The following is an 18,160-nucleotide window of genomic DNA, read 5'->3' on the forward strand; positions in this document are numbered from 1 at the left end:
TGTTAGATGAATAAATGAACCATTGAAGATTTTGACTGGATGAGTGATAAAAGAAATTCTATTTAAGGAAAGTTAGTCTAGTGTGCTGTCATGAATAAAAGGAGAAAATTCTAGAGGCAGAATATGTTTTCATTTCTTCTGGATAAATAGGAGTTTGATTACCAGGTCAAAGGTTAAGAACATGTTTAACCACCAAACCTTTTTTCCAAAGAGGCATCATTTTATTTTGCTCCATATTCTTGCCACCAAATTGGTGGTGTTGGTCTTAGAAGCCATTCTGGTGGGTTTGCAGTAGAATCTGATTGTGGTTTTAATTTGCATTTCCCCAGTGAGCATTTATTTGCTATTCTCACATCTTTCATGTCTGTTCAAGTCTCACTGTTCGTTAATTGAGTTGTCAACATATACAAACTGTAGATAAAGGAAAAGATACATTTATTTACATTAAAATGGTTTTGTATCTCAAAAGAAACTATAATAAAGCTCAAAGGCTAGAAGAAGAAAAATGTTTAATACATAAAATTGCCAAAATATGTTCTTAAGAGGAAAAGGACAGCCTAATAGAAAGATGTGGAAGAATATTAACAAGCAGTTGACAAGAAATTTTTAGAAAGTAAATGTGGGAAGGTGTAATCAGAGGAATGCTTATTAAGTCAACAATGAGGTATAATTTCAAATCTATCAGATAGGCAAAAAAATCACATCTTAACACCAAGTATAAACGAAGATGTAGAGAAAAGGGAACTCGTATAAAATGCTGGTAGAGGTGTAAATTGGTACAGCCACTCGCAAAATAAAAGTTTCAGCCTTACTAGGTGTTCCGGTTTGCTAAAGCTGTTGTTATGCAAAATACCAGAAATGGATTGACTTTTATAAAGGGAATTTATTAGGCTACAAATTTACAGTTCTAAGGCCATAAAAGTGTCCAAACTAAGGATACCTTCACTGAAGAAAGGCCGATGGCATCCGGGACACCTCTGTTAGCTGGGCAGACTCATGGCTGGTGTCTGCTTTGTTCCCGGGTTCTGGTTTCTCAAATGGCTTTCTCCAAAATGTCTCTGGGCTTCTGTGTCTCTTAGCTTCTTCAGCTCCTGTGCATCTAAGCATCCGGAGGTCCTCTCTTAGCTTCTCTGAGGCAGACTCTGGGCTTCATCTCTTAGCTTAGCATCTCCAAATGTCTTTCTGTCTGCATCTCCAAGCACCTGGGTTTGTCTTGGTGCTTAGCTTCTCCTGGGGGCAGACTCTGGATTACATATCTTAGCTTCTCTCCAAAATGTCTTTCTCAGCTTCTCTGAGCCTCTCTCCATGAGCTCTCCTAAAGGATTCCAGTGATCTATATCAGACCTACCTGGAATGGGTGAGGTCACATCTCCATGGAAATGAACTAATCAAAGGGTCTCACCTACAGTTTGGTGGGTGACATCACTATGGAAACATTCAATCAAAGGGTGCCGCCCTAATTGAAAGGCTAAGAAGTCTACCCCCACAAGATTGCATTAAAGAACATGGCTTTTGTTGGGGCATAACAGATTTCAAACCAGCATACTAGGTATTGAAAAATTAATTTCATTTCTAACAAAACTTGTACACATGCTTAAGAAAACATGTATTAGCAGTGTTTGTAATGGCAAAAACTGGGAAGCATCCTGATTATCCATCCGTAAGGGAATAGTTACCCAAATTATGGTTTACATTACAGTTAAAAGGCATGAACTACATCCTCATGTATCAATATAGATAAGTCTGAAAATCACATTGAATAAAAAAGCCTAGGATAAAAAGATTCATACAGTATATTCCCATTAATGTAACATGTTAAAGGATAAAAAAATATAATTATGGGTATACTCTTTTAATAAAAACATTAAATATATATAGGAATGAAACAAATTATCTTAAGGGAATGTTTGACCCTAGGGAGAGATGGAGCACTAAAGAGATTGGGGTTGGGCTTTAACTTTAATTCAGTGGCTTATTTCTTTGAAAAAGAAAGAAAGCAATCTGAAGCAAACATGACAAAACATTAACATTTGTAACTCTGGCTGGTTATAAATACATAATATAACCTGTTATTTTTTCTGAACTGTTCTGTGCTTGATGTATTTCATAATTGAAAAAAATAAATTTTAGATTAGATCATTGACAGTTACCAAAGATTTGGGAGATCATTTTCTCAACAGTTTGCCCTTGCAACAAATACAAGGAGACTGCTGTTTATTATTTAAAGCACTATGAAAAGGTGAACGTTTCTCAACTGTATCAGCAACCTGCTTTTTCATGACAAATTGTGTTGGCTCAGAATGCCACTAACAAGAATAATATCCTTTATTAAGTTTGTATACATTTAATTGTGTTTTCAGATTTTTGTTCCTACCACATACAGTATCGCAAATACAGAAAAACTTGGTTTGGTGAAATAGGTATATATATAATTGTCATGATCCCATTATTGTTAGGGAGATATTTAAAAATCATAGTGTGAATGTGAAGAATAATCCAAATGTTTTAAAATAGTTTTTCATATTTAAATAACCAGGCTACAATGTAGTAGTTTTCCTATATCGTTATTAGACGTTCAGAGAAGTGATATGATATGATCTTTTTCGTCAGTCTTTTTTTTTTTTTTTCTTTTTTTACTATTTTTTAGAAACTGAAAGTTTTTGTTTATTTTCAGGCTAGTTAAGAATTTATTTCAACTTGCCAGAGAGAACAAACCTTCCATTATCTTCATTGATGAAATTGATTCTCTGTGTGGTTCAAGAAGTGAAAATGAAAGTGAAGCTGCACGTAGAATTAAGACCGAGTTCCTAGTTCAAATGCAAGGTAGTATTATTGATTTTTAAAAACAGATTCTATTTATCATATAACCAGAATTATAACAATAATAGGAAGAAATTCAAGTAGAACATCTCCATTCTAACAGAACAACTGTTTCATTGTGCCATGTTTCATTCTAAGTGTCCTCCATATACATAACATGGTTTTCAACCAGTTGTGGTCATCTTTGTAGGACTCACTGTGTAAAGAGAAGAATATATTTAGACATGATGTACCAGGAACAATATGAGTAAAGAGAATGTGTAGATTTCAAATGAAACCTTTCAAGAAGTATTTTGAAAATAGTAAGTTTTAGTCCACAATCTAGGAGATTAATTATTGGGAATATATATATCATATCTGATACAATACACTTTTTTGAGAGAGAGACTCAAGATAAGGCACTTCAGCATTCAAGTATCACATTTCTTAGTAGTACATAGAGGTGATTAAAGAACACTAAAATAAAAGATTATTAAAAGTATTACCTATTTTGATGCAGGGGTTGGTGTGGACAATGATGGAATTTTGGTTCTGGGAGCTACAAATATACCGTGGGTTCTGGATTCTGCCATTAGGCGAAGGTATGATAATACAGTAAATATCTTATTTCTGACTACAGATAAAGCTAGTAAATGATAATTCTCATTTTGTCCAGTGAGGAAGCATTCTGATAACTTTTCAGAATTTTTTTTGTTCCCTAACCCCGTAGCCTCCCTACCTCAGGAGAATAGGAGCAGGCATTGTTTGTTTGCCTGCTATCTTGAAGAAAATGATTTCTACCTACTGAATCTTTTGTGTTGGAAAATATATTACCTAATGCTTACCGTTAGTTCTGATGGAGCTCAGTGGGCCCTGATGCTTCAGAAATTTATAAATGTAGCTTGATGTTTCAGTGAAAAGTCTTCATATAAAGTTTTTGCAAAATAACAATTATACAAGTCAAAAAGTAAGACAACCAAGATATATTTTTAGTTAAAAAATTTGTCTTTAATTTTTAAATTATGAAACTTCATTTATAGGAAAAATACATAGACTCTTCACTTTTCAGTGCCTCATAATTCCCTTTTCCATTCATTTAATTTTGCATGGTAAAAATTAGTACTTGAGTCTGCCATTTTTATCCCATTCACTTGATGGTTTGTCAGCATGCTAGATTACCATCCAATGCAAAGGAAGGAAATGTGCTAGGTATTTTTGAAAAAAACTGGCCTTATTCTGAACCCATTTCTAAAATAATGGTAGATCTTAAAATTCTTCCCGATGCCATAGAAAGTTACCTAGAAAAAAAAAGTCTGAACAGACCACTTAAATTGTCCCTCTTTGCCTCCTCCCTATCTCCAAATCCTGAAATTTTAAGGCAAGCAAAATTGTTGATAAATCATGGTTTTGGTTTTTTTAAAAATTTATTTATGATATAGTAGAATTGTTTGTTCTGAATGTGCCCATTATAAGAAAATGGGCATTTTGTGTAATAATAACATGTTTATTCTATAAGATTTTGAGTAATTTTACTATTTTGAATGAATTTAGAGAATTACTCTGTTATCTCCACTCTTATTTAATATTGTTACTCTTGTTCATCCATTGATCGGGAGTTCAGAGTGCAACTCCATGGCAAAATATAGTCCTGTACTACAAGTCTTTTTATGTCATGAATTCTAGGCATATAACAAACACAGTGGCCCAAAATACCCCCCAAAACATGTGAGAAAAACTGAAAGCACTCCAGACTGGTTCCCTGGCTATTTTGGTTTTGTTTGTTTTTAATGTATTTTGGGCATTTTCCCTTAATCCATCTTAAATAAAAATGTTAACTCTAATACATAAAGGTCTACTGATTTATTCAACTAAACTTTATATAATTGAGAATATTTAAATATCTTGTTCTTTTGAAAATATGTGAATTTTCAATTAAAATGTTAAAATACATATTAATTTTCTTGATGTATTTCCTCTTTTCAAGATTTGAGAAACGAATTTATATTCCTTTGCCTGAGGCCCATGCCCGAGCAGCAATGTTTAAACTGCACTTAGGGACCACTCAGAACAGTCTAACGGAAACAGACTTCCGAGAACTGGGGAAGAAAACGGATGGTTATTCAGGAGCAGATATAAGTATCATTGTACGTGATGCACTTATGCAGCCTGTTAGAAAAGTACAGTCAGCTACCCATTTTAAAAAGGTAAGTAACTTATATCCATCCTTTCATTTATTTTTAAAATCAAGTTTTGAGACCATCATTGGTTTGTCTTCAAAGATTTTGGGAGAGTTTCAGTTTTGTGTAATAGTACCATAAATGGGTTTATATAAAAGAAATATTTCTACTTCATTAAAAATAAGTTTTCCAACTAAAGTTTGCTTATTAATAGACATATAGTCCTAAAATGTTTTAAGCATTTCTGTATTGTTTTGATGTAAGTGTAGGCACTTAAATATATAGTTGTAAAGCTGCCTTTGATGTAACCTAAATATCCTTGACCATAACCTGGTGCAATTATACTTACTTAACTAAGTAAAAATAATAATCGCTAATATCCTTTATTACATCCTTGGCACTTGGTTCTATCCTTTAAATTATTTTATTTGGTCTGCACAAAAACTCTACAAGAGATACATGATGGTCAATCTGGGACTTAGATGTTAACACAATTTCCATGGAACTGCGATTAGTGAGGGGCAGGGGTATGATTTGGCCCCAAGTAAGAAGAATATGAAGTCTGAACCCTCCTGTGCACTGTTTTTTCTGCATAAATGAGTTGAGCATATATGCTTTGGATATAATTTAGTAAAAAGGTTGGTCTTGGGATATCCAATTTAAGTAGTGGGCTAGATAATTTAGACCACCTTTCTTACTGAGGACAACTAGAAAAATATATTTTAAAAAACAAATGTTTCACTAGAAGGCATGAGAGACCTAAAAAGAAGATAAATAATCCTTAGGTGAGAATCCAAGGAGAAAAGGAAGTATGGGAAGGTAAGCCTGATTTTGGTCACTTTTCCTCTGATAATACTTGCCAGTTCCAGAGAAGATGGCATAGAGATTAATGTTGCTTATGGCAGCATCATGAGGCTGGTGGGGGTGGGGGAGCAAGTTTTGGTGGGACCCCAAAAGAAAGTACCTTAAGAGTAAGGAGTAAGAGTGAATGCAAAGTAGACAGGCCCTATAGGAACTGCAGCTTACCTTTGAATCATTTTAGTCCCTGAAATTATATTGATGTATTTCCAGACTGCTAGTATCCCCCCAAAACCTGGCATAAGAAAATATAAATGTTTTATGGGAAAGGATTACATCATCCTAAGCTTGATTTATTTCTACAACAATTTTACAAATACAGTGACCAGCTTATGATAAAAAAATAACCTAGTACACATGGAGACAAGGCAGTTTGAACAGAAACTAACAGGAAGAATCTTAGAAATAAACCTAAATATCAGTCAACCAGATAGATAAACCAAAAACCCTTGAACAGTATTTACAACAAAACTAGGTGACAGGTTATTTCAGTATATAAATGGGTGAGGACAAACCACCACCTATGAGACTTATGAGTTAGTATTTGCATGGGAGAAAATGTGTAAGCAAATGGAATCTTACAGACTGAGAACAAGAATCCCAAAATAGCCAAGAGGTATCCAGTGGAAAGCAGGATGGGCCAATTTGAGGAAAGCACCTAAAACTGGGAAGTTCTGTCTGTTCTAAATAGCAAGTGAGTGGCAGGGCCTAGAGTAAGGACTGGTGGATAGGTGAGGGGCTGTCTAACCCTATGGAACCCTCAAAGGACCTACCAGGGTTCCCCCTCCAAGAGAGGGTCCTACAGTGCTGGAAGGGGGATCAGAATAGACCAGGACGACAGGGATAGTAGAGATGCAGGAAAGAGAAAGTCTAGGTAAATGGGGCGAAGAACAGAGCCAGAAAAAAATCTTAGAAAGCGAGCTGCCATATTTTAATACCACATGAAAGCAACAAGAGAGAGTTCTGTGAAGTTAAAAAAAAAAAAAAAATCCAAAACAGCCTTTTAAAAATTCTGGAAAACTAATTTCATGTAAAGTTTAAAACAGAAAATTCTAAATTTGTATGAACATAACATAGCCTCAAAGTAGATGCCACAAAATTTGGCAGAGCTACTAACAGAAACAGACGAATCTATAATCATTCAGTACCAAATAGAACAAACAGATTAAAAGAGTAGGATAAAGAAAAATGAACAAAACAGTATACTTGATCTTAATGGAAATCTGTGGAACACATATTCTTTTCACAAGCACACAGAACATTTACATAAATTATCCAAGTACTAGACCATAAATCAAGTCATGAAAGAAAAAAAAATCAAAGTTTTAAACTCATATAGAGCATATTTTGAAGCCAGTGCAATTAAGTTAGAAATCAGTTACTCTTTTGGTTTGCTAAAGCTGCCAAAATGCAATATACCAGAAATGCGTTGGATTTTGCAATAGGAGTTTATTGGCTCGCAAATTTACAGTTGTAAGGCCATGAAAATGTCCAAATTAAGGCATCAAAAGTAAGTATCTTCTCTGAGGAAAGGCCGATGGCATCCAGGGTTCCTCTGTTACATGGGAAGGCACAGGACTGGCTCTGCTGAACCTTGTCTCCCGGGTTTAGCTTCTGGTTTCAGTGGCTTTCTCCAAAATGTCTCTGGGCTTCTGTCTTTGCTTCTCTCTTAGCTTCTCCTGGGGCAAACTCTAGATTACATATCCTAGGTCCTCTCCAAAAATGTCTGTCACCTTCTTTGAGCTCTCTTTCTCTGTGAGCTCTCTGAAAGTACTCTAGTAAAGGTTTAAGACCCACCTTGAATGGGCTGGGTCACATCTCCATGGAAACAATCTAATCAAAAGGTCCCACCCACAATAGGTCTGCCCCTACAAGATTGGATTAAAAGAACATGGCCTTTTTTTGGGGTACAGTACAGTTACCCAAAAAAACAAACAAATAAACAATGAATAATCTCATCTCTTTGGAAATTAAGAAGTATACTTCTTAAATAGACTGTGGTTTAAAGAAAATATCCTAATATTATTAGAAAATATTTTGAATTGAATGAATAGGAAAGCCTTCTATTTTACAACCTGTGAGTTGAATTTAAATCCCAACTTAGAGTATCCGAGTCACAGCACCAATTAAAAAAAATTAAAAAATTAAAAAAAAAATCCCAACTCAGAGGTATAGCTCTATTTACATATGTGAGAGTGATTTCCAGTTTGGATTAATGTTGCTGTTGAACATTTTTATGCATTTCTTTTGGTGTATGTTTCTCTTGGGAACATAGCATTCCACGAGAAGCTAGATGCAAGCATACATATATGATTCCATTTATATGAAATTTGAAACGAGGTAAAATTGATGGTGATAGAAATTAGGATATTGGTTACCTTTGGGGGAGATTGCAAGGCGGGGTTCTGGTAAAGTTCTAGTTCTTCATCTGGGTGGTAGCTACACGGTGTGTTCCTGTATTTGTACGTTTTCTGTATTTATTTTTTGCTTTAATAATATCTTTACTTAAATTCCATACATCAGAAAAGAGAAAGGATACCAATGAGCTCAATTGACATCTGTGTCAGAACTTATAAAAAGAACAGGAAATTAAACCCATAGCAAGTGGAAGAAAGAAAAATAAAGAGCAGAAATGAATGATCTAGATAACAAATATACAACATAGAACATCAGTAAAACCAGAAGCTTCTTTTTTTTTTTTTTTTTTTTTTATTAAATTCAGTGTTATTGAAATACATTCGCACACCATACAATCATCCATGGTATACAATCCACTGTCCACAGTATGATAACATAGTTATGTATTCCTCACCACAGTCTATCTCTGAACATTTTCCTTACATCAGAAAGAACCAGAACAAGAATAAAAAATAAAAGTGAAAAAAGAACACCCAAATCATCCCCCCGTCCCACCCCATTTGTCCTTTAGTTTTTATCCCCATTTTTCTACTCATCCATATACTAGATAAAGGGGGTGTGATCCACAAGGTCAGAAGCTTCTTTTAAAAGACTAATAAAATTCCTAAACTCTTGAAGAGACTCACCCAGGAAAAATGGAGCAGGCACAAATGAACAATATGAGGTCTGAAAAGACAATTACTGTCAATCCTTTAGACATTTAAAAGGTAAAAAGGTGGTATAATGAACATTATGCTAGGGCACATGAAAATTTAGATGAATATACACATTTTCTAGAAAAATACAACGTAACTAACACAAAAAGAAACAAAAATATGAATAAACCATTTAAGAAATTTTATGTTTTAAAATTTTCTCATAATAAAACTGCAGGCCCAGATGGATTTATCAGCAAATACTACCAAATATTTAAGAAAGAAGTAGCAATCTTACGCAAATCCCTCTAAAGCATACCCCAGTTCATTTTATAAGACCACCTTAACTATGATACCCACATCAGACAAGACATTAAAAGGAAAAAGAAAATTGCAGGCCAGTGTTGTTCAGGAATATAGATGTAAAAATCCTAAAAACCTATTAGCAAACCTAATCCAGCAACATATGACAAGAGTAGTATATGATGACCAAGTTACCTCTTCATGTTTTTTATAAATCACAGTAAAATAAGGTTTAAAAAAAAAAGTTCTGGGCTTGAATTAAAACCTGAATTTGAAGCCTGGCACAACAATTTACTCATTATAATATCTCCATGAGCAAAATACTTATTTAAGACTCCTTTTTATCATCTCTATGGGGGTAATAACACTGCCTTGAAGTGCTGTTGTGAGAGTTAAATGAAATAATACTCATAAATCACCCATTACGGGGCCTGAATAGCCCAGTAAATATGACTTACCTACCCTTCTTCAGCCATTTCATTACTGAGAAATTAAATAGGCTCAAGATGATGTACCTGCTGCAGCCATTGTATTTTTCCTTCAGAATTCTCTTTGCCATTTTGAACCTATAGATTCTTAGGAAGTCAGTCCAGTCCTACCAGAATTTATCATTTGCTTCTAGTCTTATAACCAGAGACAGCTTACATGACAGCGAAACCAAAGTCCTTGTTAGGATGAAGGTAAAACTGTCAACTCCGTTTCAACACTAGCACTTTTGCATCACCAAGCAAAGTAGACCACTCTAATGGCTCCATCCTTCATTTGATTTTTCAAACTAATTATTTCAATTAGCAGGAATAAGTTTGCCTGTTTATTTCATTTATCAAATGCCTGAAGTACCAATCTGAGCTCAGAGAAAGATCAGAAATTAGTTGGAAAAAAAAAATCCTTGACCTCATGCACCTGAAATTTTTGTGACGGAAAATAGACAATAAAATACCCATGCTAAGTAAAGTGAAAATGTTGATTTTTCCATACTTTCACCTATCTTGACATAACATTTAAAGTTGGTCAGTAAAACAAATATTAAAACAAGTATTAAAAACTTGATACAAATTGTTGCCGTATAAATATTTGCATTTGACTGTATGTCACAGAGGTCCTTTTTGTATATTGTTCCTAAGTTACGAATCATAAAATGGCCCTGGAATTACATTTAGCTTTTATTTTGTACTTATATTTGAAGAAGGAGATTTTTTGTTAAAAACGATAAAAAAGATTCAGTAATTTCAGACTAGAGCTTCACATATCACAGAAGTTCTTCCACTATAGAATTTTTGAAATATATCTGTTCATTTTTGCTCTCTAACACTATTACCAATTAATAAGCATTAGGAAAAAAAAGGGGGGGGGGGGAGACTAGCCATAGTAACTGTTTCTTCTTTTTAAACTCACTTTCCCCTGTGGACATATAAATAATTTATTGTACTAAATTTCAAAAACACAGAAAATCATAAAGAAAAAATTTAAATCAACCAAAATCCATGTTTTCACTCACTTTTTTTTTATTGTATATTCCTTGCTATCTTCAAAAGTAAGCATTTTAAACAAAAATTTAACAAAAAACATTTTCAACTTTCATACTAACAGCCAAAATCTTAATTTAATTCGTTGAAATAAATATTTTTTTCCAGGTTTGTGGACCGTCCCGAGCTGACCCTAACAAAATTGTAGATGATCTGCTAACGCCCTGTTCTCCTGGTGATCCTGATGCCATTGAAATGACATGGATGGATGTCCCTGGTGATAAACTTTTGGAGCCAGTTGTTTCCATGGTTTGAAATTTTGTTTGCTTTTTAGAAAAATCTTAAAACATTATTTTGTAATTTGTCAGATGGAGATAAAATTTTTTTCCATTATATAAGATTAGCCAGAAAATTTTAGTATGATCAGGCATGTTCATTGAGTGCTATATACTAACTTGAAGATTTGCAATGATTAAACTTAAAATATAAAATAATTATCTTGGGCTTTGAGGAAAATTTAATTTTAAGTAAGTCTATTTTTCAAAAACAAACAGGTTTCTGACCTTAGAGGTTTTATAGGTGTCTTCTGTTTTTTCTATTGTTAGTAAAACTTGAAATTTGACTCCAGTGTTCTCCCCCAAATGCTCATATACATTGCATTGTCAAGACTTAATGAAAAAAAGTAGGATTGGTGAAGATTTTTTTCTCTGAATCTTAGATTTTTAAAACTATCCAATACTGTAATATACATATAGTATATATATATATGATAGTAGTCATAAATGTTTTTCTGTTTTACTCTTCAAAGCTCCATGGAAAGTTTAATAATGCAGAAGAAAACTGAAAAAACCTCATTTTTATTGCAGAAAGTTAACTATCTATAGTTTATATTGTAGGAGTTAATATATTTTATAGCACTTATTTGGTAAGGTATATTATCATAAGGGAGCTTGTGATTGGAAAATTACATTTTATTATGTTTATGTTTTTTTCTTGTTGAAGAACACTGAGTTTTTAAAATTATCTGCTTTAGTTTACAGATTTTAAAAGAATTTTGTGGTAGGATTAACAATAACTTCCAGAGGAGAAATTTTTATATATAAAGACATATGTGCATATATGTTTAGAAATGCATTTGGGTATATATATGTGTGTATACATGTGTATTTATATATATTAATTAACCATAAATGTTATCTGGGAAGTTAATCAGAAACTCCTTTTTGTTTCAACCCTTGGTATATTATTTTTTTAAGTTTTGTACTCTGTCCAGCTGTGAAGAATTTGCAGTAACTTAGAGTGGTCCTTTTGATCATTTCCCATACTGTTTCATAGGAGTCATAGCCTAGAAGTTGAGTTTTGAATGATCCCTGGTACGAGCCTGTTTTCTTGCCATTTCAGTCATAATTTTAACTAATTAGTAAAATGGTGCTGAGTTGCTTTTGATTAAGTGGTTATTCCACTGCACCCAAGTAGGTGTAAATGACTATATTCCTTTTGAATTGCACTCAGTTAGAAACCTTCTTTCTTGTTTAAAAATAAAACAGTTAAGGCCAGAAAGTAAATCATGAACATATTTTGGAGGGCTGTGATCCTTAGGCTAAGAAGATTGTACTTCGAACAATAAGTACTGAGGAGCCAAGGAAAGATTTTAATCAGAATTAGGGGAGGAATTGAAAGTTTCGACACAAAGCAATGACAGTATCAAAGGTGTCGTTTAGACAGAATGAGATAATTGACTGTCATTGACTTACGGCACACTGCAAATATTCAGATTTAAGCTTAACCTTAGGTTAAAATTCATAATAGCAATGATGATATGATGATTTTATTTTATTAAATCTGTTATTAATAACTGCCCCCCCCATCTTTTTTTCCCTGACAGTCGGACATGTTACGATCACTGTCTAGCACAAAAGCTACAGTCAATGAACACGACTTGTTGAAATTAAAGAAGTTTACAGAAGACTTTGGCCAAGAAGGCTAATCCAAAGCAATAAGGAAGAGGTTTACCATATGTATTCTTTCTTTCATAAATAGTTTTGCCTTTCTTGGATGGCATTCAGATTATTTCCAAACTCTTTTACCACAGGGATACTTAGATCTTACTTCAGAGCTCCTTTAAGTTTTATACTGTACCTTTCCTCCATTACCTATTAAATGCTCCTATTAACAAAAATTACAGAGTAGTGAGTTATGAGGAAATGAGTTATATATGAATGGCAAGTAATAGAATTTTACCCAGGAAAAAGTAGATGGCAATTAATTGAGATGCACATATTTAAAATTTGTATGAATGTAGTGGTCTTTGCAAAGAGCATTTATCATTTTTTGACTAAAGTAAAATAGGGTTTCGTTTATATTTTAGAAAAAAATTCTTAAATATCATTCTTAATATCAAAGAAAAATTTATTTGCTTTATTCAAAATTTGAAATGATAGAATCTTTACTCTCAGGGATGGGTAGTATATAATAAAACAGTAACAAGCACTATGTTTGGGTTTGAAAGATTTTGAACTGTGTTATAGCCAGTGAGTGCCCTGGCTATAAAATTGATTTCTGAGAGGTTGACTTTTTTTCTCTCTGTTTGGATTTAAATATTTTCTTTAAAAGCAGCAAGCTTTTATATTTTAACTAAATGATACCTTTCACTGTGCAATCTCAAGGGAACAACTTTCGAAATTAGGCATTGTCTTTACCTTGAGGAACAAAATTGTCTATTTCATTGTCTTTTTATGGCAAGTTTGACCAAAACAGGTGGTAAATAAGTTTATGATTTTTAAATAGCTCATTGAAATACTGTAATGGGAACCTTTGCTAACAAGGAAAGGCCACGCTTTGGATTATGGGAAGTTCCTTCTGTGTGATGTGTGTATGTGTGTGTGTATATATATATATAAATTTTTTTTAATATAGGCTAGAAAGGATCTTGTCTTTTACCTTTTAGGTTCAGAGAACAGTTTATCTTGGCCACACATACATTATCAGTGTAATGCTTTATGAAGCTTTAGAAATGCACAGTCTCATTAAATAATAAAATATACACATGATATTTTGTTATTTTAATATCTTCAAATAAATAATCTGAGGATGTGTATTAAAACACCTTAGCATCAACACTAAGTTGTGCCTTGTACATCTGCATTGGCTATACATGCAAAAGATTATTAGTTAGCTAGAATGAGGTAGATTCCTTAATTATTGTAAAGTTCTACCTTGCAAATGCTATAGAATAACTTGCATTTTAAGATATATTTGCACATTTTACATGTTATGCTATATGGTTGCCTTTGGGGTTTCTGTACAGATTGTTTTTATTGATGTTAATGGAAATCATGGGTCTGAAATACACTGTTCTTATGTGAAGTAAATTGATATAACCTACTATTGGCTATATTCTGCGTATGCTTCTTTATTTTGTGACCTGGGTTGGAGAAAATGCTATCAAAATTGGTTAGTTACAAAGAAATCATAAAACATTAAGAATTAAGAGTATATGCATGAAAATTCTATTTTTCCTTGATTTTTATGTGAGGCTTGGGAATTAACTTAGCAGACTAACACTGGATTTTTTTGTGGATACCCTATATGATAATTTATGTACTTTATATGTTAATCAGCATCAGAATTACATTACAGTATTGTTCTTAGTTTCATATTAGAATTATATAATAGTTGCAATCCAGAATTTTTGTGAATCCAAAATTTGTTTTGAGGAAGTATTCTACTTAAATTGATCAGATACATGACCATATAGGATGTAAGCACAGTTATGATGAGAAATGGCTGCTTTAATTACACATAATTCTTCAGTATGCTTTGAGGGCTATGTCTCAGTAGCCATACAATTCTAGCCATAGCTCCATTATCAGAACTTCTGGGTCTAAAACTATTCCTGGAACCCAGTAACTTTGGTTTGTTTGATTTAAAATGTATTTGATTTTTAATACTATTGAAATACCATTTACCACTTGCATAATTAGATTAGAGGGACACGCACCTAACACGGTTGCCATAAATGTTGCTTGACGTTGTCGCAGATGAGGTACCACAGAGTGTGTGGCATCAACACTGAGGTCCTCAGGGTTTAAACTCTTACAGATGCCCTGCTCTGTCCTACCTCAATACCCTCGTTTGAATACTTCTAGTACCCTAATGATAGGTGTCCTTTCCTTTTAGCTGCTAGTCCAAATCCCATATTTCCTTCAAGACTTAGCTCATGACTCGGGTAATCTATTCCAGAAAGAATTCCTAAACTGTCCCCATCCTACCTTTGGATTTCTTTAGCACTCAGTTGCTATCTTAAGATTTTTCTCCAGTGCCAAGCATGTTCTGTTAATCTTATTTAGATCACTTCAATTGTAAACTCTGCAAAGAATTAACATTTTCTCCAGCAATTAGCATAGTGCTGGACACTATTTATTAGGTACTTAGAAAAGTTTGTTGAAAAAATAAGTGAATTTTATTGATCTACTTCATGGATTATCTGTGAGGCTCTTTATAAATTAGGTAATTTGTTAGGTAATAGTCACTTTGTTATTACTGGTCTAGTGAAGTTGTGATAAAGTTGTGTTTCTATCTTGGTTATTAGGGACTCTAAAGTCAGAGATGTGCTGGAGCCAGCTCATGCTGGCTCACAAGAACCAATTGTTCTCATCTCTTCCTGGCTCATATTGGTAGTTTGAAACACACAGAAATCAGCAAGAGTTTCAGTTAACACAGTGCTGTACAAAGCAAGGAGAGCCTGTAGTTTAAAATGGGGAAATTAATATTATTTGTCATGTTTCCAGAAATAAAGGAGACAAGTTCTATTATCTTTACAGATGCCTAAAAAGCATTTGATAAAATCCAACATCCTAAACAAAAAAGCTTACAATCTAGAAATAGAAAGAAATGTCTTAATTTAATAAAGAGTATCTGCAAAGAAACAAAAAATTATATAGCAAGCTTATATTTGTGAATTATTGAAAACTACTCCCTGGAGTTCAGAAGAAGACAGAGGTGCCTGATATCACCACTGGTTTTCATCTTTGTACAGGAGGCTCCAACCAGTGCAAGAAAAAGAAATAAAGAGCTTAAGGATTAAAAAGGATGAAACAAAATTGTCATTATTCACAGATGGCATGATTGCATATATGGAAAATCCAAATTAATCTAAAGATAAACTATTAGAAATAATATAAAATTAGCAAGGTGACTGGATACAAGGTCAGAAAATAAAAATTATTGTATTTCTATATTCTGGCAACAATTAGGAATTGAAATTATAAAACAATACCAGTTACATTAGTATCTGAAAGCATCAGATACCTCAAAATAAATCCACTGAAAGATGTGCAAGACCACCACATAGAAAACTACAAAACATTACCAAAAGAAATTAAAGATGACCTAAATAAGTGGGGGGATGTGCCCTCTTCATGAATTGGAAGATTCACTATTAAAAAAATGTCAATTTAACCAAATTGATTTATAGATTTAATGCAGTCCCACATCTGAATCTGGATGGTTGATGCAGAGGTGTATACATTTGCAAACACTCCTGAAGTTCTACTTTTACAATATGCGCCCTATGCTATAAATACACATATCCAGAAACAAAAATAGATGCTTAATAAGTGATTTATTGATGATTAGGGGAAAATAGTTTCTAGTATATTTCTCCAAGCTGTATCTGTCAGACCATTCATCCATCAATCCATCCATTGATGATCCATCAGAAATCTGTATGTATTCATTGAAAGATTTCTGGAATGACTCTCGCCCTATGTTCACTATGTTATTTGTGAGTAGTGAGATTTGAGTTGATTTTTTATTTTCGGTGCTGCTTGTCTCCTTCAGGTGTATTTTCAAACATCACCTTCTCAGGCCTTCCTGTTTTTAATTACAGTCCCTCCTGATGCTCCTTATTTATCCCCATGCCCTGTTGTTTCCCTCTGTAGCACTTACCATTATCTAACACTCTATTTTACTCAGTTTTCCCTTATTTGTAGTTGTCTCCCACTGGCGCATGCACCCCACGAGAGGCAGCATTTCTTGTCTCCGGTGTTCCCCGCAGTGTCTCTAGTATCTACAATAGTCCCTGGTCCCTGAAGGGTGCCAGGAAATGTTTGAGTGAAAGAATCTTTGTATGCTTTCTGTTTGAGTACTTTACAATGAGCATTTATATTTTTGTCCCATCCCCCCAAATTTTATTTCTGTAAACAAAGAAAAAAAAGAAACTTAGAACTGGAAACAGATACACTGAGAGACTATCAGTGGCTAAATCTGGGTGGTAGACATGTGGATACTTAAAATTTTTCCCTTATATTTTCATTTTTGAATTTTTAATTTCCCAAAATTAAAAAAAAAGATTAAGGGACACTTACAGTCAGGTTAACAGCTAATGACAGGAATCTCTCTTTCTTCCCCAGGACTCCTATAAAATAACAACAAATGTTTTAAAAAGAGAGAGAAAAACAGGACAACAAAGATATTCATCAAACTAATGTACTTGGAGGGATGCCAGTCAACATCCAAACTGCCGTCCTGGTTTGGGGAATGCCTCTGGCCTCCCACCACAGGAACCAAAATGGGAGCTCCTTTCCTTCATCACTTGGCAGTCAGCACATGGACCCTTGACCTAGCCGTGACTTTTCAGATGCCGTCACCCAGATCCTTTAGCCTTGAACAAATAACACAAAGATGGCAGGACATTTAAAAACTAGAATCCTAGTAGCATCAGCAGCATCAAATTGGGTCCAGAAGCACTGGTGTAGCCTGAGTGCCGAGGCTCCTTTGGTCCTCCCAGAGAGGTTCCAGACTTTCCATCAGTTCTGTGAAAAACCCAGTGTGCTTCCAATAAATTTCTATTCTACTTAAGTTGACTAGAGCCAGTTTCTTTGGTCTGTAAGCAATAACCTGAGTTAATTCAGAAATTCGTACATGTGGTTTCAGTTATACATGTAACTTGGTGAAATGTGGGGAATTTGAAATTGGTTATCTGGTCTAGTTAAGACTGTGCACCATGAAATATCAGTAGGATTTAAGGATGGGAATCTGGTAGCTCGTGGCTCAGACTGGTGAGATGCCTGCTTATATTTTTGCTTGTGGGACATGTGGGATGATGTGTCCATTGAGGGCAAGATAGTGGAGACCTTTTAGCAGCTGCTGTAGAACAAAATGAAGAGCATGAGAACAAAATAAAGAGCATGAGAACTTCAAGGACTGCTGGTTGGAGTCAAGGCAGGGACAGAAACCAGGAATTTCTAATGACTATGCTAAAAGAATGTTACTTCTTGCAGCCTCAGTACTAAAGTAACCAAAAGTCAAATTCAGTATTTGATCTGAGATTTGTCAAATTGTATCAGTTGAATTCGCAGATTCACCAAGTTTTTTTTTTTCTTTTTTTAATATAAGTACAGTCATTTAATAGGAAAAAAGTGGGATCCATAGAATTGTAATGTACATATTTATGAGAATTTTGAGGATTCTGGGGATTGGCAATTATCTGTAGGTCTATGTG

The 18,160-nt window shown here is 33.9% G+C and overlaps 1 protein-coding gene across 2 annotated transcripts in view; it reads left to right on the plus strand.

Moving 5' to 3' along the window:
* The window catches only part of VPS4B (vacuolar protein sorting 4 homolog B), a 51,727-nt gene extending 34,210 nt beyond the window's left edge, over positions 1 to 17,517 (plus strand). Inside the window, exons 7-12 of one of the 2 annotated variants that reach the window (XM_037805712.1) lie at positions 2,675 to 2,823; positions 3,320 to 3,401; positions 4,784 to 5,003; positions 10,825 to 10,965; positions 12,542 to 12,663; positions 17,070 to 17,517. In XM_037805712.1, the coding sequence (XP_037661640.1) occupies positions 2,675 to 2,823; positions 3,320 to 3,401; positions 4,784 to 5,003; positions 10,825 to 10,965; positions 12,542 to 12,643 (694 nt within the window). In that variant the 3' untranslated portion in view covers positions 12,644 to 12,663; positions 17,070 to 17,517. Of the gene's footprint in view, positions 1 to 2,674; positions 2,824 to 3,319; positions 3,402 to 4,783; positions 5,004 to 10,824; positions 10,966 to 12,541 lie in introns of both variants that reach the window. The other variant, XM_037805711.1, reaches the window with a different exon arrangement.
* Positions 17,518 to 18,160: the final 643 nt, after the last annotated feature.

Source organism: Choloepus didactylus, chromosome 16 (genome assembly GCF_015220235.1).
Source record: "Choloepus didactylus isolate mChoDid1 chromosome 16, mChoDid1.pri, whole genome shotgun sequence".
Lineage (NCBI taxonomy): Eukaryota > Metazoa > Chordata > Mammalia > Pilosa > Megalonychidae > Choloepus > Choloepus didactylus.